This window comes from Zootoca vivipara, chromosome 15 (assembly GCF_963506605.1).
Source record: "Zootoca vivipara chromosome 15, rZooViv1.1, whole genome shotgun sequence".
Classification (NCBI taxonomy): Eukaryota; Metazoa; Chordata; class Lepidosauria; order Squamata; family Lacertidae; genus Zootoca; species Zootoca vivipara.
The window spans coordinates 10,390,107-10,411,784 of NC_083290.1; the positions used below are offsets into that span (position 1 = coordinate 10,390,107).

Here is a 21,678-nt window from a genome sequence, read left to right on the forward strand (position 1 = left end):
GATGTGACCTCAGGTAGGCTTTTGGCCCTTCCACTGCATTAGAATCATAGAATCATAGAATTGTAGAGTTGGAAGGGACCACTAATGCCATCCAGACCAACCCCCCCCCTGTAATGCAGAAATCTTTCACCCAATGTGGGGCTCAAACCAACGACCCTGAGAGCAAGAGTCTCATGCTCTGCCAAGCAAGCTATCCCAGTAGTCCGAAGAGTTTTCACCACTTCTTATTTTAAATACCGGTACGTTTTTAACTGGCTGTTGATTTATTGCTGCATTGCTTTACTGATTCCCCCCCCCCCGATTAGCTTTACCTGCTGTCTGCTTTTAATTTGTATATATTGTGTTTGCGTTTTATATGATGATTTATCATTGATTTACTGTATCTACAAACTGACATTCTTGGAGCAGCTTACAATATATTTCAATTTCAGATGCAACAAAATAGATGAGAGTGTGATAAATGGTGCAAAAGCATCTGCGAGTCCCCCCCCCCTGGTGTTCCATATGCTAACTCCACTTCTGAATCTGGGGGGCTCTAAGGAAACAGAAGCTGTAGAAATCCAATGTTGGCCTCTCACATAGTGGGCCTTCTTCAGCAAACCCTCCAAGTGTCCCTATTTTCTAGGTCCTGGATTTACAGAAGCTGTCCTGGTTTCTGATTTGATCCTGGAATGTCCCACTTTTCCTTAGAGCATCCCTATTTTTATCAGATAAATAGTGAAGGGTATAGAGGTATGTGACCCCCTAGCCAAGGAGATAAATACCGTATTTTTCCATGTATAAGACGGTATTTTTTTCCTTTTAAAAAATTATGCAAAAATTGCAGATGGGGGGCGGTTGGGCAGTTGGGCGATTGGCGGTGGCAAGTGCTCAGGTGATTGGCAGTGGCAAACAGACGGGCAGGTGAGCAATTGGTGGTGGCAAACTCCCTCCAAAAAGAAACTCAAGGGTGATCTCCCCCCCCCAAAAAAAACACCCCTAAACAACTATTAAATATTTATTTCTTTAATTTTGGGTCCAAAAAACTAGGGGTCGTCTTAAACATAGGGGTGTCTTATACACTGAAAAATACGCTAACTTGAAGGCAGCTCTCAGCAGAAGAGGAATGGTGGAGACCGCCTCCCCAGCCTGGCCCTTCCGGAGAAGAGGAAGGCAGTTCAGAATTACAACAGGGGGTTGAGGGAGGTCACGGATCAGAGGTAGATGAGGGGAAAAGCTGGGAAATAATGGGAGATGAGGTAGACAAAGCACCAGAAGCGTGACAGCTGAAGCACACAGTGTCTTTAGAAAGCATTCCAGACCCCCCCCCTCCCAGAACCCAGCGCGCCTTGAAAGTAGGAGAGCAAAGAGCTTAGAGATGGAGGGCCCTCAACAACACCCATAGGGGAGGTGATGACAAGGACGAATGAGGAAGTGGGGGGAAAGGAGGGGGTGGGGAGTCACTTGGGACAACACCATTATCCAAGAGGCTGGGTTCCAAGCCCCGCTCTGTAAATATTGAATAAAAAACAGGTGGTAAGAAACTTTCCCTTGTCTTTGTACGTTCCTGGCAACTGGCTGTGGGGGTTGCTTACAGCCACCTGACAGCAGCCCTGTATATATATAATGTTTAATGTTTTTATATATGTTGGAAGCTGCCCAGAGTGGCCCAGTTGTGGCCATAGGTGAACTGGAGGACTTGCTCCCACAAGTGACAATGATGGTTGACCACACTGGATGCTTTTAAAAGAAGAATTAGACCAATACATGGATGAGAGGACTATCCATGGCTACTAGCCACAAATGGTTATGCTCTACTCCCACAGTTGGAGGCAACAGTGTTCTGAATACCAGTTGCTGGAAACCACAGGAGGGGAGAGTCTTCTTGTGTTGGAATCCAGCTTACTGGTTTCCCACTGATGTCTGGTTGGCCACTTTGAAAAAAAGGATGCTGGATTAGATAGGCCATTGGCCTGATCCAGCTGTCTCTTCTGATGTTCTCATGTGGGGCTGGTATCTGTGACGATCTTGGCTCCTAGTGAGTTTGTCCCAATAGAGCTACTATTCCCAACACTCTTAAAACAAATACAGTTCCCAGGAGTCTTTGTGGGGAGCCATCTGCTTTAGAACAAGCTGGGAAAGCTCAGTTGGTAGAGCATGAAACTTAATCTCAAGGCCGTGGGTTCGAGAACCCATGTTGGGCAAAGGATTCCATCATTGCAGGGTTTTTTGTTTACCCTTGTGGTCACTCCCAACTCTACAATTCTATGCTTCTAAGTATGATGTGGGTATGATATTAGCTCCCCTGGCTGCAATTTGCAGAAAGATGTGTTATAAATTTGATCCAGAAATTGATAAAATCTCTTAGCATGGCAATGTTAATAAAAGCATTTTGTTGTTGTCTGCCTTTCTTTCCAGGGGATGGTCAAGTTGATTTTGACGAATTCATGACAATCCTTGGACCAAAACTGGTGTCATCAGAAGGACGGGATGGTTTTCTGGGGAATACAATTGACAGCATATTCTGGCAGGTTGGTGGCAAAGTTGTGCTCAAAGTGAGAAGATGTTGGCATTTCTGAGAAGTTAACTTTCTTTTCCTGATCCCCATTTCCACATAATAAATAATAATAATAAATTTTTATTTATACCCCTCCCTCCCCAGTCAAAACCGGGCTCAGGGCGGCTCACACCAATAAAATTACAATAAAACATAAAACGCAATTGATTAAAATAAAATGTGTTTTTGTTACACGTTGAAGAACATTCTAGTGGAAGGATTTTAAAAGTGAGAGCTGTTTTTCAGCAGTGAGGGGCTGTAGGCTGCTGCTGAACGCAGCAGGGAACTCTAAAACAAATACTGGGGAATTTTATGAAAAGGGTAATGAAGATTTTGAGTGGAGTTAAATTCAGGCTCGTCTGTGCTAACTTCCTTGTGGTGCTGTATATCTAAACCGTTTATTTTCCGGCATACAGTGGAACCTCGGTTGTCGAACGTAATCCGTTCCGGAAGACTGTTTGACTTCTGAAATGTTCGGCAACAGAGGCACAATGGGCAGTCGGCAAAGTCTATTGAGAAAATAGAGAACCACAGTTCAGAAGCTGTTTGACTTCCAAGGCATGTTTGAAAATGGGCATATTCACTTCTAGGTTTTCAGCATTTGGGTTCCGAATCATTCAGCTTCCGAGATGCTCAAAAACCAAGGTTCCACTGTACGAGAAAATGTTGAGCTTCTGCAGCCATGAGCGCTCTGTGACAGTGCTGCTAAAATGCCTACTCTTATTTGGGCCACTGTCAAATAGCTCTTACCTTCATGAAGTTCTTCCCAATGTTTAACTGGAATCTCCTTTCTTTTCAGCAATAAAACCACTAGCAGATTTGCAGGGTCCACCCGGTATGATTTCAAATTGAGTGGGGGGCTGTGTGTTGAGATTCCTGCATTGTCCCTTCCAACTCTACAGTTCTACGATTCTAAGGGACGCAGGTGGCACTGTGGTCTAAACCACTGAGCCTCTTGAGCTTGCCAAACGGAAGGGTGGCAGTTCGAATCCCCACAATGGAGTGAGCTCCCGTTGCTCTGTCCCAGCTCCTGCCTACCTAGCAGTTCAAAAGCAAGCCAGTGCAAGTAGATAAATGCTGTGCTGTAAATGTAGGCAAATGGAGAGTGGTCCACAGGGCATTATGCTTATTTGGTAGATGTTCCCGACCCAATTGCTGGTGGCACATTAATACTGGGGGGGGGATTGCAAAATGTTAATTAAAAGCAAACAAACCTCAGGGGCTTGCATCAAATTGCTTGGGGGGGGGAGCAGAGGACGATGCAGCTGGAAAGGCTGCCAGGAACAACAAATGAGGGATGGGTAGAGTCAATCATTTGCCAGCCCAAGCCAATTTCACATGTACTTCACTCCTAAGTCCATCCCATTTTTGGCATCAGCATATTTAAAGCAGGGGCGTGGGTGGCGCTGTGGTCTAAACCCTGAGCCTCTTGGGCTTGCTGATCAGAAGGTTGCTGGTTCGAATCCCTGCGATGGGGTGAGCTCCCGTTGCTCTGTCCCAGCTCCTGTCAACCTAGCAGTTCGAAGGCAATCCAGTGCAAGTAAATAAATAGGTACCACTGCAGTGGGAAGGTAAATGACATTTCTGTGCACTCTGGTTTCTGTCATGGTGTCCCGTTGCGCCAGAAGCAGTTTAGTCATGCTGGCCACATGACCCGGAAAGCTGTCTATGGGAAAACATCGGCTCCCTCAGCCTGAAAGTGAAATGAGCACCACAACCCCGCCTTTGACTGGACTTTGAAAGGACTCCAGGGGTCCTTTACCTTTACCTTCTATGATGGGAGGGGTGGCTAATACCCCAGAGGACGGGATCACACTTCAAAATGACCTTAAGAGATTAGACAACTGGGCCCAAAGCAAACAAGATGAATTTTAACAAGGAGAAATGTAAAGTACTACACTTGGGCAAAAAAAATATATATATGAAAGGCACAAATACCGGATGGTAGACACCTGGAATGAGAACAGTACAGTACTGTGTCCAATTCTGGGCACCACAGTTCAAGAAGGATACTGACAAGCTGGAATGTGTCCAGAAGAGGGCAACCAAAATGGTCAAAGGTATGGAAACGATGCTTTATGAGGAACAGCTTAGGGAGCTGGGCATGTTTAGCCTGGAGAAGAGAAGGTTAAGGGGTGATCTGATAGCCATGTTCAAATATATAAAAGGATGTCATATAGAGGAGGGAGAAAGGTTGTTTTCTGATGCTCCAGAGAAGCGGACACAGAGCAATGGATTCAAACTACAAGAAAGAAGATTCCACCTAAACATTAGGAAGAACTTCCTGACAGTAAGAGCTGTTCGGCAGTGGAATTTGCTACCAAGGAGTGTGGTGGAGTCTCCTTCTTTGGAGGTCCTTAAGCAGAGGATTGACAGGCATATGTCAAGAATGCTTTGATGGTGTTTCCTGCTTGGCAGGGGGTTGGACTGGATGGCCCTTGTGGTCTCTTCCAACTCTATGCTTCTATGGATCCATTGGTTTAGGTCCTCCCCTCTGGAGCAGCAGAAAACAGGTCTGCTCCATCTTCCATGTGACAGCCCTTCAGATATTTGAAGAAGGGTATCAAATCACACACAAACCCCAGTCTTCTCCGTGCTGAACATCCCCAGCTCCCTCCATCATTTCTTATATGGTTTAGTTTCCAGCTTTGATCAATGATTAGATCTTACCAATATCACCAAGATCTGTATCAGCACCGTGCAGAAGAGTGAGGGGGGCAGGCATCTCTCTCTGGCTCCTCTTAATTAGTAAAATTGAAGCCTCTTAGTGCGCAGAACTGCATTAGCGGGGGACTGCATTTGCAAAATAATGCTCATAAAGTGCTGCCCTGGTCAGGTAATTGTCACCTTGGGATAAAGCCCAGTTGAGTAGCTGTTACAATTAGATTTGTCACCTTACCAAATAAAATGTAATTGCAAAAGCCCAGCAGCTAGGCTTTCCTGTACAAGACTGAATTGCATGAGAAGGAAAATCCCATTAGTGAGGAGAGTTCTGAGAAGCCTGTGGGCTTCTAGGCATGATGGCTATGCTCTGCCTCCACAGTCAGAGGCAGCAAAGATTCTGGGTACCACTTTCTGGAAAATGCAGGAGGGGAGATTGCTCTTGTGCCCAGGCCATTGGCCTAATCCAGCAGGCTCTTCTTATCTTCTTAGAATCATAGAATAATAGAGTTGGAAGAGACCACAAGAGCCATCCAGTCCAACCCCCTGCCAAAGAAGGAGACTCAACCACACTCCTTGGCAGCACGTTCCACTGCTGAACAGCTCTTACTGTCAGGAAGTTCTTCCTAATGTTTAGGTGGAATCTTCTTTCTTGTAGCTTGAATCCATTGCTCCATGTCCACTTCTCTGGAGCAGCAGAAAACAACCTTTCACCCTCTTCTATATGACATCCTTTTATATATTTGAACATGGCTATCATATCACCCCTTAACCTTCTCTTCTCCAGGATAAACATACCCAGCTCCCTAATCCGTTCCTCATAAGGCAGCAGGTGATTGACAAGTGGGTGGGACAAGTGGAGGTGGCCAGATCCAGTTCCTCACTTCTGATGTGTACTGGCACACCCACCCACACGGTTTCCCCAGCCAAAATACAAAAGGAAATTATCCATTGTATTCAACTTTTTAAATAGCCTTCTCCGTCTGAAATGTTTGTGGATCAAAATGAATCGATCTTGTCTCTAGAGGCAAAATAAATAACACAATATGGGAAGCAATAATGTGAAGTGCCAGCAGAAGCAATATCATTAATTATATGCCCTCGGTTGCATTTGGCCCACAAAAGGAGCATCTTTGCTCAGCTATTTTTATTTTTGAGCTGATTTAAATGTTATTTCAAAGCTGCATAAATCTCCGTCTTCAGAATGGAAAGTGAACCGAAGTGGGCATTTTTCTGCTGCTGCTGCTGCTGCTGCTGCAATTTCTGAGAAGTTTCCCGTCGCCTCTTTTTAATCAAATGCAACAGTTTTTTGTTGCAAGACAAAGGATCCATGTCTCCATGCATAGGAGACGCTGGCTACTCTGAGTCCCTCCTCTCTCTCTCTCTCTCTCTCTCTCTCTCTCTCTCTCTCTCTCTCTCTCTCTCTCTCTGTGTGTGTGTGTGTGTGTGTGTGTGAGAGAGAGAGAGAGAGAGAGAGAGAGACATTAAAAATTAAGAAAAATCAATTAGGTATTGCAATGTGCAGTATGCGGGTGTCGCTGTGGCCTAAACCACTGAACCTCGTAAGGTTGGCAGCAGGGCCAGCCCTAAGGCAAGGCTGGGTGGTGCACAGTGCCAGGGTGCCGGGCCGCCAGGGGGGCGCCGTGCTGCAGTGCCTGTTAAAGCCGTGTTGTGCCCGCCAGACAACCGCGCACTCGGAAACGGGGGGGCGGGGCTGGACGGATAGTTCACACCACGGTGCCAGGGTGCCAGATATGCTTAAGACGGCCCTGGTTGGCAGTTTAAATCCCTACGATGGGGTGAGCTCACATTGCTCTGTTCCAGCTCCTGCCAACCTAGCAATTCTAAAGCACATCAGTGCAGGTAGATAAATAGGTACCGCTGTGGCAGGAAGGTAAATGGCATTTCCATGCTCTCTGGTTTCCGTCATGGTGTCCCGTTACTCCAGAAGTGGTCTAGTCATGCTGGCCACCTGACCAGGAAAGCTGTCCTGTCTTTGGACAAACACCAGCTCCTTCAGCCTGAAAGCGAGATGAGCGCCACACCCCATAATCGCCTTTGACTGGACTTAATCATCCAGGGTTCCTTTACCTTTTACCTTATGACCCCATGCATGTTTATTCAGCTTAGAAACAGTCTTCTATTTAGTGAGATATTTCCTGTTCACCACCTTAAAAAGATGTCAAGAAATGGCTTCCGCTGGAAGTTTACTCTCCTAGCAAACCTTAGTTCTGAAGTGGTAGTGGTGAGTGTTATTTTATTTGTGCTATTTGTACCATTTAGAAGGCAATAGCGTATCATGTTGGGTTTTTGCTTGACATATACATGAAGTACAGTGCAGAAAAAAGATTTGGGACAATGAAGACTATTGTAGTAAATATGTTTGCTTTCCCACTACGGAATAGTGTTGTAGTTAGAATGCTTGGACTAGAACCTGGGAGACCAGGGTTCAAATACCTCCTCAGCCGTGAACCTCATCAGGTGACCTTGGGCCAGTCCCTGTCACTAAACCTAATCTACCTCACAAGCTTGTTTTGAGGATAAAATAGGAGGAAAAGAACCATGTATGCTCTCTTGAGTTCTGTAGAGCAAAGTGGGAATATAAATGTGAGAAATGACAATGCTAGGAGAGTAATTGCTGTTTGAGGTCTATAAACATATTTTTGAAATAACATTTGCATGGAAATTTCCAGTTCTTTGAGAAGCCATGAATGCTAAATGGTGCCTTTTATAATTTCTTAGTTGATTTCTAATTAAAACTTGCAAGTTTTATCCATTGGGAATTTCTCACACGTCTGGACTAGAAAATGAAGACTTTGCAAGATTATGTGTTCCCTTTGATTTGGAGTAAATCCATTTTCAGCATCCATTGAGATTTGAAATTCGGAGGCAGGGGGACCGACATGCATGCAGGATTCTTAGATCCTGTAGCTTCTAAGTCATCCCAACTGTTTTCTCCTTTTCATCTTATTTTCTTCTCCTTATTTTAGTTTAATTCTATGAGGTTAATTGAATTGACATAAGATTAGCATACAACCCATTCTCTACTGGGGCATTATCCTGCTACAGAACTGGCTTGATAACATGCATCAAGGGGCTTGGGTTTCTATAAACCTGGTCCAATAAACCTTATTTTCCTACTAGAATCCAGAAAGTTGAATGCCAAGTAACCCGTTCTATATTGGGAAGATGTTTGCTGCTAATGTTACACTTGTCCATGCACTGACAACCTCAAGCCTGGATTACTGCAATGTGCTTTGCTGGTGCAGAACATATTGGTTAGTTGGCTTGTGACTACTACTGCCAGTGGCGCTGTGAGTTAAACCACAGAGCCTAGGACTTGCTGATCAAAAGGTCAGCGGTTCGAATCCCTGCGACGGGGTGAAATTTTACCCCTGAAAAAGAAGATGAGCACAGCACCCCATAATTGCCTTTGACTGGACTAGAAGATGCCCTAGAAGATTGGGTTGTTGTTTTCACTTTTATTATGCATTTTGTGGTTTTATATCTTGATTTTATTCTGTTAACCGACCTGAAACCCCCAGGTATAGGGTGGTATATAAATTCCATAAATAGATACATAAAAAATTTAACCCAAAATTAAGAAATCAATATTTTAAACATCAAACAGAACAACTTTGAACTTTTTTGGGGGGTCACCCAAAGTTGTTGAGTTTCTTTGTAGAGATCACCCAAAGTTAGGGTTACCAAAGCCCGAACCCCTGTGTATAAAACATCCCCCAATTTTTGACTATTTTTTTAATCAAAAAATATTCTCTTATATACAGAAAAATATAAATATTCAGCTGGTCACTATGATTCTTCCAAAGATATCAGAAGCCTGCTCTGAGGAAGAAGAAGAGTTTGGATTTGATATCCCGCTTTATCACTACCTGAAGGAGTCTCAAAGCAGCTAACATTCTCCTTTCCCTTCCTCCCTCACAACTAACACTCTGTGAGGTGCGTGGGGCTGAGAGAGAAGTGTGACTAGCCCAAGGTCACCCAGCAGCTGCATGTGGAGGAGCGGAGACACGAACCCGGTACCCCAGATTACGAGTCTACCGCTCTTAACCACTACACCCCACTGGCTTTCTGAAGTCACTCAGCCTCTTCCTGATATACACATCTGGTGCATGCTGCATTTCTGCTTGAGGTGAAATGGGAATGGGTTTCCCCACACTCCCACTGCCAGTGCCATTCCTCTCTTATGTGCATTTTCAGCAGAGCATCAACTTCTGTCCAGATCTCAGGAGATCTCATGCACTCTTGTGAGTTTTTGGCAAGATATCATGGCCTCTCTCTGGAAACCAGGGCCTCTGCCAGGGCCACTTCTCCACTGGCAGTGTAGGTGGGTGCAGTGGAATAACAATAACAATAATAAATTTTATTTATACCCCACCCTCCCCGGCCAAAACCGGGCTCAGAGCGGCTAACATCAAATATATAACATATTAACATAAAATCAGGCCGTCAATTAAAATACATCCTAAAATCAAATCGGAATCAAAGTGAAATCCAGTCAGATGGCAACCGCAGATTAAGGTTGGGGACCTAACTGTTTGTACTGATCTTATATGAGCCTTTGAGAAAAGTTGGGCAGGCCACTTTCATACAAGTTCTTATAAGGAGAGAAGGGGAGTCAGACTGGAACCCGATGGAAGAGGAAAGGCAGGTTCCACACCTAAGACTCCTGCCGCTCAAGGCAGGAGCTTCACCTTGCCTCCTCTCCTTGCCTTCTGCTGATCTTACATGGGGCAGGAGAGTAAAAATCAGCATTCGGCTGAAGCAACACTTCCAGGGAACTTCTAAGCAGGAGCCTTAAAAGTGTCATTTCTTGGTTTTGTATGTGATTTCCTGGAGGGTCACAGGACATCAGGGATTGAGTTCTGGAGAACAATACAGCTGTCGGTGATTTTTTTTGCGTTTATATATGGTCTTGCCCACCTTTGAATAATGGCAGGGGGTCCTCTGCCGTGCCTTTTACAACCCGAGTGAAATGTCACTCAGCTGGTGCAGGTTGCCGACGTCAAAATTAATCAGAATTCTCCTAATTTCATAACAGTGTGTTTGCATGCAATACGTAGCACTGCTTCCCATCACTGTGTCTCCTCTGTAAATCCTCCTCTCGCTTGCAATGGTTATTTAAAAAAAAAAAAACAAGCAAGCCAAACACACCTGCATTAGGGCTCCATTAGTGTATGCTTTGCTGTCAATTCCCCCCCCCCCCAAAAAAATGGTGCTTGTATTTTCTAAGGCTGTATCATTCTTGCTTCAGGTAGCCCTCCCTTCTCTGCTGCAGCACCCGGCATAGTAATGAGGCGGTTACCATGGAAATATGAGCATGACTCGTTCTGCCGTGTAGCTCTTCTGATTTTTATGAACTTCTTTCCAGCTTCTGGAAGGCTTCCCGCGGAATGTGTGCAACAGCCTCGGAGATGGGAGCACTGCAGTGCAATGTGAAGTCTCTCTCTCACACACAAATAATATGCACTCCATTATTATTTCAATGAGGCTATTTTAAGGACAGCGAAAGGGGGTGGGGGTGGGTGGGAAATGAGTTGACCGCAGGAATTGCTTTAGTTAGGAACACAGGAAAAATAGGAACCTGCCTTACGCCAGACCCATTAATACACCTAGTCCTGTATTCAGGGCCGTCCCTAGGCCCGGGCTGGGTAGCGCAAGGCGCCAGGGCGCCTGGCCATCGGGTGTAGAAGGGGCGCCGAACACTGGTGTCTGCCTCCGCGCGCCTCTGTCGTTGAGCGGCTTCAGGCCGCTCTCCAGAGGCGCGCAGGGAACGCTGACCTGGGGTTGTCTGAACAGCTGAGAGGCACAGCATGGCGGCCCAGGCTCACGCTCCCCGTGTGCCTCCGGAGCTTCACGCGGGGAGCAGGAGCCTGGAGCCGCCGCCTCTGAACAGCTGGGAGGCACGGTGCGACGGCCCCAGGCTTGTGCTCCCTGCCCGCCTCCGGAGAGCGTCCTGAAGCCGCTCAAAAACTGAGAGGTGCAGAGGACGCGGCCCCAGGCACGCTGGGAGCGGGAGCCTGGGCCTGCCTCCTCCACGCCTCTCAGTTTTTGAGCGGATTCAGGCCGCTCTCCGGAGGCGCGCAGGGAGCACGAGCCTGGGGCTGCCTCCTCCGCGTCTCTCAGCTCCTCGTGCACCCCTCCTGCCCACCTCACTCACAGGGGGTGCCGGAGGGATCTTGGCACCAGGGCGCCAGATATGGTTAAGGCGGCCCTGCATGTATTATCTCTACTGATTGGCAGTGGCTCCCCAGGGCTTTAGGGGGGAGCTGGAGATGCCAGGACTTCTGCTTGCAAGCCAGAAGCTCTACCACTGAGCTGCAGTCTCTCCCCCCCCACCCCCCGCAAAAGAAACCCAGCCAAAACCAAGGTATTCCCTTCCCCAGTATAGCTGAAGGAGCGTCTCCACCCCCCATCGTTCAGCCCAGATACTGAGGTCCAGCTCTAAGGGCCTTCTGGCAGTTCCATCCCTGCGAGAAGTGATGTTGCAGGGAACCAGGCAGAGGGCCTTCTCTGTAGTGGTGCCTGCCCTGTGGAACGTCCTGCCATCGGATGTCAAGGAAATAAACAACTATCTGACTTTTAGAAGACATCTGAAGGCAGCCCTGTTTAGGGAAGTTTTTAATGTTTGGTGTTCTATTGTGCTTTTGATTCTGTTGGGAGCTGCCAAGAGTGACTCGGGAAACCCAGACAGATGGGCGGGGTATAATTATATTATTAATATTATTATTATTATTATTATTATTATTATTATTATTATTATTCCCTATCCATATCTTGGAAATCAGGAAGCTGACTTATACTGAGTCAGTCCATTGCTCCAACTAGTTCAGGATTGTTCACACTGGCTGGTAGACAGGAGACATTCCCAGTCCTAAGTGGAGATGCCAGGGACTGGATTTGGGACCTTCTGTGAGCAAAAACCACCAGCGCTTAATACTTTTGTCTGAGTTTTTCTTTTCTTTTTTCCATAAAAAGAAATCTAGATTTGGAAAGGACCTCAAAGGTTGTGTAGTTCAGTCCCTCTCAGTACAGGATCTGCAAGGCAGGATGTAGATTACAGCTTCCCTGACAGATGTTTAAAAATGTTTAGGATTGCGGCTTAAGGCTTCCCAGTTTTGAACAAGGTACCTGAGAGTAAGCTCCATTGAATACAGTGGGACTTCTTTCTGAGTAGACACTGTACAGCTCCATTTCATACCTGTCAACTCCCGGACTGAAAAATCCAGGATCAGCAGCGGCGCAGCTCCGGACGTCGCTTCTACGCATGTCCAGACATGCATAGAAGCGACTTCCGGTGCCCAGACATGGGCAGAGCGGCACCGGAAGTTGCTTCTACGCATGTCTGGACATGTGTAGAACATAGGTGCTAACTCCCAGATTGAAAAATCTGGGTTTGGCACCGGAAGTCGCGCTGCAGCCATTTTGGAACTGGGCAGAGCAGCACCGGAAGTCGCTTATACACATGCTCTGCCCATTTCCAAAATGGCCGCAGCACCAGAAATCACTTCTGTGCATGTCCAGAGACTCCAGACATGCGCAGAAGGAGCCTCTCCGGGCCGGTAAGAATCCTGGGAATTTATGGTTTTTTTAAAAAAAAATCCGGGCTGCCAGCAGGAAATGGCTGGAAAAATGGGGGTTTCCCATGAAATACGGGAGACTTGGCAGCTATGGCGTAGAAGCGACTTCCAGTGCCGCTCTGCCCGATTTTTGAAAATCTGGGGGAATCACGGGATATTTCGCCATTCGGGACAACAGCGGGAAACGGCTTTAAAAACAGGGGTTTCCTGTGAAAAATGGGAGACTCGGCAGGTATGCTCCATTTACAACAAATGAATCAACACGCCCCGTGTTTCCTGGGGGGTGGGGTGGCTGGCTGTAGAAGCATTGTAATTAAAGAATTTAAAGAGGATTGGCTACATTTCCCTCCAAAATTATAAGAAGGTCTTCGTATGCCAGCTTCACCATTTTCTTCATTTAGTGCCTTCATTTAGTGCAGGACTTTGTTTTTGCACCTACACACACACTCGAACACAGAGAGTACACTTTTAATTGTTCTCTGAGACATGGAGGGGAGGAAAAAGGAAAATGGGGACATTTCAGGATCAAATCAGAAACCAGGATGGCTTCTGTAATTTCGGGACTGTCTCTGGAAAATCAGGACACTTGGAGGGTTAGCACATCTTTCTTTACAACGCTCTTGTGAGGTAGGTTCAACAGAGAGGTTGCAATTGGCTCGAGGTGACTGGTGTCTGTATATGAAATTGATGTGCAATGAAAGCAAATGCGGGGGGGGGGACTTTTTGATGTAGAATCGGATGCCCTATTTTCATCAGAGAAATGTTGGATTGCCTGCGAAATACTTGGTCAGCAAGAACAAAATGGGACATCACTGGGCCACAGGAATTATAGCAATTGTTCCTCTACATTCCAGGAGCAATTGTCTGTACATATTTTGCTTCATGTACCATAAATAGTGTGCATTTGCAATGTCCCCAAAGCCAGTGGCTTCTCTTGGGCAACGTTAAACTCTCGGTTGTTGGAACACTTATGCTTTTGTTAATATTGATTTCCAAGCTGAGTGAGTTGGCCAATTGAGGATGAAAAAAATATATATTCCAGTCTACTGGGCCTGCGACCTTAAATCGCTTCAATTAATGTCGGTCTGAGCATTGGAGTATGCGCTGGCTGGGACTCCCTATGGCCCTGAACATAGACCAGCAACAAAATGTTCTGTTGGTCTGCGGCATTGGGATTTCGCTTGCCAATGCAAATTGCTCAGTATCTCATTCCTGTGTTTGGGAAGGAAAGGTTCATTTACAATTATATTTTTGGTCTGCTGGCTGCTTTGCTTTTGATTGCAGAATAATCTTTGCAGTCTGAAAGGGTTCGCCAGTCGTACTCCGATGAGGATTTGCGGGGGGAGGGGGGAACGAACAGAGAAGATGAAATGGCTTTTCCTTCTTGTGGAATTTAGGGGTGCAGATGGAGGGGAAGCTGCCTTGATATGTACCCCCCCCCTTCTATCAGAGCAGGAAAAATGCTTCGGAGGGTAGTTTTGTTTTTTGATCCAGAGTTTCTATAGGGAATTGGGGGTAGGGGAGTATTTAATTTCTACAAAGTAACCTTACAGGTATAAAGTTGATCTCTGTCTTTCAATTAAAGGTGAATGTGTGTGACAATCACCAGAGGCATAGCTAGCTGCTCTGGCACCTGGAGCAACGGGGAAAGGCGATCCACCCACGGGGGCGGCGGGGCGATCTGCACATGGGGGCACCGCAGCGATCCGCCCAGGGGGACAGCACAGTGAACTGCCCTTGGAGTCCGCCTGACGGGCTCAAGCCCCATGCTGCTGTTTCAGACAGCACGGGGCCCCGATCCACTACGTAACTCCCAGGAGAGATGCGTGGCTCTGGCGCATTGCAAGCTAGGCCCTGCGGTAAGTGCCCCCTGGTGTGCCATTTTGTCACCCCCTCAGGGATGACATGTGGGGCAGACCGCACCCCCGCACCCTCCTTCTTTCTCCCCTGGCCATAGCTGCCAAATCTCCTGTTTTTCGCGGGAAACCCCCGTATTTTAAACTGTTTCCCACTGGCAGCCCAGATTGGAAAAAAATCCCGTAAATCCCCCGGATTTCAGTACCTGCCAGGGAGGCTCCTTCTGCGCATGTCTGGACATGCGCAGAACAAATTTCGGGAGGTCTGCCCATGTCTGAGCACCGGAAATCAGGCAGGGTGGCATCGGAAGTCACTTCTGAGCATGTCTGGACATGCGTAGAAATGACTTCCGGTGCCGCTCTGCCCATGTCTGGGCACCAGAAATTGGGCAGCGCCGGCACCAGAAGTTGCTTCTACGCATGTCTGGAAGCGGCTTCCGGTGCCGGCGCTGCTGATCCCAGATTTTTCTAACTGGGAGTTGGAAGGTATGCCCCTGACAATGACAAGCTGCCCTTTGGCTCTGTAAAAAGACAGAAGTGGCACGCTTTGTTCCAGGGCAGGGGAACTTTCAGTCCACAGGCCAGTCTTGGTCTGCCAAGGAATCCAGTTTGACCCACAAGACCATTTCTCTGAAACCAACCCCACCTGTCAGTCAGCTGACATTACTGGGTGATATCAGCTGATGAGCGGGCACAAAGTTTAATCCTGCTGGGTGCTGGATTGCCAGCTGATAAGTGAAGAGTTCATTCCTGCTGACCTTGGAGCTGACCTTGTCAGGCTGTTCTCTGAACAGTGTCTGCCATTCATCAAATGCCTGGGTAAACAGGAATGTTTGAAAGCTCCTCCTGAAACTCAGTGAAAGAGACAGGCACAACTCACTGGGTGGAGGGGTGACATTTCACAAATGGGGAACTGCCACTGAAAAGGCACTGCTATGTTATGGGTCAATGCCAACTGGGCATCACCAACTAGGGCTCAACTCTCTATCATAGGGTATGAGATGTTGGAGAGAACGTGTTCTTTTAGGTCCTTGTGTCCCAAGCCATTTGGGGGTTTGTATGCTAGTAATGTGGAACTAGGAGTCTTCCGCTCCTGTGGAAGACAGGAATGCCTGGCGTTCTATGGTCCATGGGGTCACGAAGAGTCGGACACGACTAAACAACAAAACAACAACAACATGCTAGTACTAACACCTTGGTGTAGTGCAGGCACCCCCAAACTTCGGCCCTCCAGATGTTTTGGACTACAATTCCCATCTTCCCCGACCACTGGTCCTGTTAGCTAGGGATCATGGGAGTTGTAGGCCAAAACATCTGGAGGGCCGCAGTTTGGGGGTGCCTGGTGCAGTGTAACTCTACCTGGGGACTAAATGACAAAGTGCTAATTATGAAATTGTATATTAATAGAGTTCCAAACTATATTGAAGAAAGGAACATTATATCAGCTGTAGAACATGTGCCTTGAATGCAGAAGGTCCAAGTTTCAATTCTTGGCATCTCACACCAAAAGGATCTTGGGTAGCAAGAGCTGGCAAATGCCTCTCCCTAAGATTTGGGTTTATCAAACTTGAATCCTAATATTGATGTAAAAGTTTTTATGTAAAAGTTATGATGTAAAAGTTTTTTATGTTTTCACAGTGTGTGTGTGTGTGTGTGTGTGTGTGTGTGGTGTAGACTTTTGCTCCTTGTGGCAATACAGTGGTGCCTCACAAGACAAATTTAATTCGTTCCGCGAGTCAATTTGTTTTGCGAAAAATTCATCTTGCGAATCGCGGTTTCCAATAGGAATGCATTGAAATTTCTTTTTTTTTTTTTTTGCCCATAGGAACACATTAATTACATTTCAATGCATTCCTATGGGAAACCGCGATTCGCAAAACAAATTTTTCGCAAAATGAATTTGTCTTGCGAGTCACCATCAGATCGCAAGATGCATTCGTCTTGCGAAAAAATCGTCTTGCAGGGCATTCGTCTTGCGAGGGTCCACTGTATTTGTACATTCCAAACTCCCGCATGGCTCCCTGAACAGTTTGGGCATCCTTCACCCCATCTTGGAAAGGAGGTTAGAAAACATCAGAGCAAATGCAAAGCTACCAGAGCCACCCTGGGAGTCTCAGGTCCCATTTCCACTATCAAATGAAAAGGTCAAACTCAGCTATCAGTGCTAGAAAGCAGAAAACGGTCATCCAACCACACCGAAGCCATTTGTATGATTCATGGAAGTGTCCTCCCACCATAGTGAGAAACAGATGACGGTTATTATTTCTTTTTAATGTCATCTGTCACTCCCAGGAGAGAGAGAGAAACGAGCCTGCCTTATGCACCACTGAAGATGGTTCATATGAGAGCAGAATCTTTATGCAAGTCAACCACCAGGGACTTGACCCATCTCTGCATTTCATGGCTAACAGTTTGCTCTCGTTACAGAACTTCACCTCTTGCAGATAGGCAGGTGCTAGGACCTTCTGGGCAGAAGGGATTCCTTTTGTGTTTTCCTAGGGAGGGGCAGTCCAGTTATGTATTCAGGGGGTAGACCATTCTCCCCTTGGCCAAAGTAAAAGGAGATCAGTATTCAACCCCAAGGAACGCATTGCTTGTCTTGTAACAATCATTTATTATTTCTGTGTCTTGGTTAACTTGCACAGTTTTACCATCACAATATACACAGAAAACTGTCATATACCAAGTTCGTTACTCCAGCTCAGTATTCTTGACATTAAATGGCAGCACTTCTCCAGGGATTCAAACACTCTGAACATGTGCAGAGGGCAACCAAGATGATCAAGGGTCTGGAAACCAAGCCTTATGAGGAATGGTTGAAGGAGCTGGCTTTGTTTAGCCTGGAAAAGAGGAGACTGAGAAGAGATAAGATAGGCATCTTTGTTGGAAATGTAAAGAGGCAGATGGTACATTTCATCACATGTGGTGGCAATGCAAAGTTATAAAGAATTTTTGGGAAATGATATATAATGAATTGGAAAAAAATGCTTAAAATAACTTTTGTTAAAAAGCCAGAAGCCTTTTTATTAGGAGTAACAGAAAGGGAAATACTCCCAAATTATAAAAATCTATTTATGTATGCAACCACAGCCGCACGAATATTGATAGCCCAATGCTGAAAAGAGGAAAAATTCCCACAAAGAATGATTGGCAAATTAGGTTGGTGGGTTATGCAGAGATGTCAAAATTAACACGAAGACTAAGGAATCAGAAGAATAACAAATTTTAAAATGAATGGGAAATTTTTATTGCATATATGTCAAAGCATTGTATACAAGTTGATACATCAGCAGGATTCTAAAAACATTTGCAGTACAGTATTATGAAGATAGATAAGAATTAGATATATACAGATGGAAAATATGACTTGGATATGCTTGAAATAACCAAAAATAATGGAACCATGGAGATGGTAGAGGGAAGTCAAGGGATTGGAAAAATCCCACATTGTGATATTTTATTGATGTTTATTTTATATGATGTTTGTTATGGAAAAAACTAATTTTTTATAAAATAAAATAAAATAAGATAGCCATCTTCAAATATCTGAAGGGCTGTCACATGGCAGAGGGAACTAGCTTGTTTTCTACTGCTCTGGAGGGTAAGACCCAAAGCAATGACTTCAAGTTACAAGAAAGGAGATTTGGACTAAACATCAGGAAGAACTTTCTGAGAGGAAGAGCTGTTGGACAGTAGAACGGACTCACTCAAGAGGCTGTGGAATCTCCTTCCTTGAGGGTTTTTAAGCAGAGTTTGATTGGCCATTTGTCATGGGTGCTTTAGATGAGATTCCTGCATTGGGCTAGATGGCGCTTGGAGTCCCTTCCAACTCTCCAGTGCTGTGCTCCTATACTTCTATGACGTTCCCAGTCCTACCTGAAGATTAGGGATGGGAGATGCCATGTGATAAAATTTGGGGCCATATTCCGGCATGCAGGTATTCCCCATGATTTTTACGGGTAAATTGTGGAGGAACACAAGCATTCATGTGGATACAGGGTGGTGACACGTCTAGTGACATCCACTGTTGTGTCACATGCCATACCCACTGGTACGAATTAAATTTAGTGTGACATGGTGGTATATTGATTGATTGATTTATTTTATTTAAAAAAAGTTCCATAATGCAACATGTGTAAAAGGAATATTGTTAAATGAGAGGGAAGCGCTGCCATTACAACCAGCAAAACGAATGCAGCCATCCCCATTTTTTACTCCAACATTAGCGTAACGTATAAACTCAGCTCAGCAGCATAGCTATGGTTTATTAGCTTTAGCTATGCTATATAAACTTGGTTGCTCGTTAACCATGGTTTGTGGTTGGTTTATAAACCACAGGTAGCGTTAACCACAGCTTCCTGTTTCACAGAATCATAGAATCATAGAGTTGGAAGAGACCACAAGGGCCATCCAGTCCAACCCCCTGCCAAGGAGGAAACACCATCAAAGCATTCCTGACAGATGGCTGTCAAGTCTCCACTTAAAGACCTCCAAAGAAGGAGACTCCACCACACTCCTTGGCAGCAAATTCCACTGTCAAACAGCTCTTACTGTCAGAAAGTTCTTCCTAATGTTTAGGTGGAATCTTCTTTCTTGTAGCTTGAATCCATTGCTCTGTGTCCGCTTCTCTGGAGCAGCAGAAAACAACATTTCACCCTCTTCTATATGACATCCTTTTATATATTTGAACATGGCTATCATATCACCCCTTAACCTTCTCTTCTCCAGGCTAAACATACCCAGCTCCCTAAGCCGTTCCTCATAAGGCATTGTTTCCAGGCCTTTGACCATTTTGGTTGCCCTCCTCTGGACACGTTCCAGCTTGTCAGTATCCTTCTTGAACTGTGGTGCCCAGAACTGGACACAGTACTCCAGGTGAGGTCTGACCAGAGCAGAGTACAGTGGTACTATTAATTCCCTTGATCTAGATGCTATACTCCTATTGATGCAGCCCAGATGTGTAAACCCACAGTTATATTGCTATTTCAAAAGGAGAAGTATCAGACTTTCAAGGGCAAGCTATACACTTAAGGTAATGTATAGATTGCTGCTTGCAGAGTGGATGCCAGGATGTTCATCTCTGGGGGAGTCTAGTCTACAGTCAAGGTACCATCATTGAAAACATCCTGGGCCCTCTCAAGATGACCTTAAAAGCAGCCATTGCTTTTTGCTGCTTGCAGTTCTAACCGGAATATTGTTTTTCTCTTCTTACTCATGACCTGCCAATTCCCATCCTATCAGCTGCTTTCCCACAGAATACTAATCACCGATTGAGGAAGGTGGGGGAAAGCATTTTTTCTGTAAGCAAGCAAGTTGGCATGATTCTGCCCCACTGCTGCCCCCCCCAAAAAAAACCACAACCCTGATTGTTAGGCAGTTCACTGGCATGATGCTACTAAAAATAGCGGCAAACAGTTGCAGTGCATGTTCCATCTTTAATCCTGTGTCTTCCGTGACACTCACCTGGCTGGCCTGTTGAGTTGTAAGCCAGGTAATTTGCAGCTTCCTATTTCTCTATTGCACTTTCTTCTAGAATGAATATAAAAGCAGTGTTACTCATGACAACCACCGTTCATAAAACTGAGGTGTTGTGGGTTTTTTAAAAATCCTGTGTTTGGCATCCTCTTGTGGGCATTTCGAGAACAGCTTGCTCATTCTTATTTTTTTTTCTCTGAAATATGCAGCCTTTACGTAGCAGCTGCAGAGTTACAGGATTTGACCTCTACATTGCTTAAGATTGTGGGATTTTTTCCCCTCCGCAGACTGAGGATCTGTAATATTTATATAATAAAATTTATAGAAAAAGGTAAACTCTTGGGGAAACCACTAGAAAATTCTCAGTGTAAGGTGGTGGATTCTCCGTCACTGGAAGTTTTTAAACAGAGGTTGGATGGCTATCTTTAACTGTGATTCTTCCATTACAAGGGGTTGGACTAAATCAGGCATCCCCAAACTTCGGCCCTCCAGATGTTTTGGACTACAGTTCCCATCATCCCTGACCATTGGTTCTGTTAGCTAGGGATCATGGGAGTTGTAGGCCAAAACATCTGGAGGGCCACAGTTTGGGGATGCCTGGACTAAATGAACATCACGTTATCTTCCAACTCTACAATTCTATGCTTGTATAGTGTGCTTTTTCTTATAATTGCTCAGCTCAGGATGATGTCGTCCCCCTGTCCCGTCCCCCGGTGAACGAAGCAGCTAGGAACTGCCATTCTGATGAGAAAATTTGCCTATACCCTGTTTCTCCTATTTTAAGACGTAGTCATAAAATAAGCCATAGCAGGATTTTTAAGCATTCAAAGAATATAAGCCATACCCCAAAAATAAGACATAGTGATAGGCACAGCAGCAATACCAGCCGCGGCAGGAGGAGGAGGAAAAATATAAGACATCCCCTGAAAATAAGCCATAGTGTGTGTGTGTTTTTAGGAAGAATAAATATAAGACGGTGTCTTATTTTCGGAGAAACACGGTATATAACCCTACCAGACTGTAGTTCCATTGTTGAGTGCAGAGTTAAATTATAGAACTTCCTCCCATAGGAGGCTGTATTGTCACCAATTTAGATGGCATTAGTAGATTAGACAAATTTATGGCTATCTGTGGATGTTAGTCATGATGCCAATGCTCTGACCCTATTCTTGGAGGCAGTAATGCTTCTCTATACCAATTACATGAAAACAGCAGGAGGCAAAAGAGCTCTTGTGCTCAGATCCTGCTTGCAGGCTTCCCATAGGTGCATCTGGTTGGCCACTGTGAGAACAGGATGTTGGACTAGTTGGGCCATTGGCCTGACCCAGCAGGTTCTTCTTATGAATGAAAACATTGCTCACATTTTTTAAAAATGTATTTGATGATTCATACAAAAGGAAGAAGGTCCCAGGTCTATTCCCAGACATCTCCAGCTTGGGTTGGATGAGTTGGAAACGTTTCTGCTTGAGAACCTACAAGAGATTTTGCCAATTAAAACAGACTTTTTCTGCACTAAGTAGGCTGTCGAGGTTGGGGGGGGGATGAAGGC

General features: G+C 45.5%; 1 protein-coding gene across 1 annotated transcript in view; it reads left to right on the plus strand.

Annotated features, from left to right (window-relative positions):
- CALN1 (calneuron 1) overlaps positions 1–21,678 on the plus strand; it is a 74,650-nt gene that overhangs the window by 46,987 nt on the left and 5,985 nt on the right. The window contains exon 3 of the mRNA XM_035139846.2: positions 2,398–2,510. Coding sequence (XP_034995737.1) covers positions 2,398–2,510 — 113 coding nt within the window. The remainder of the gene's footprint in view (positions 1–2,397; positions 2,511–21,678) is intronic.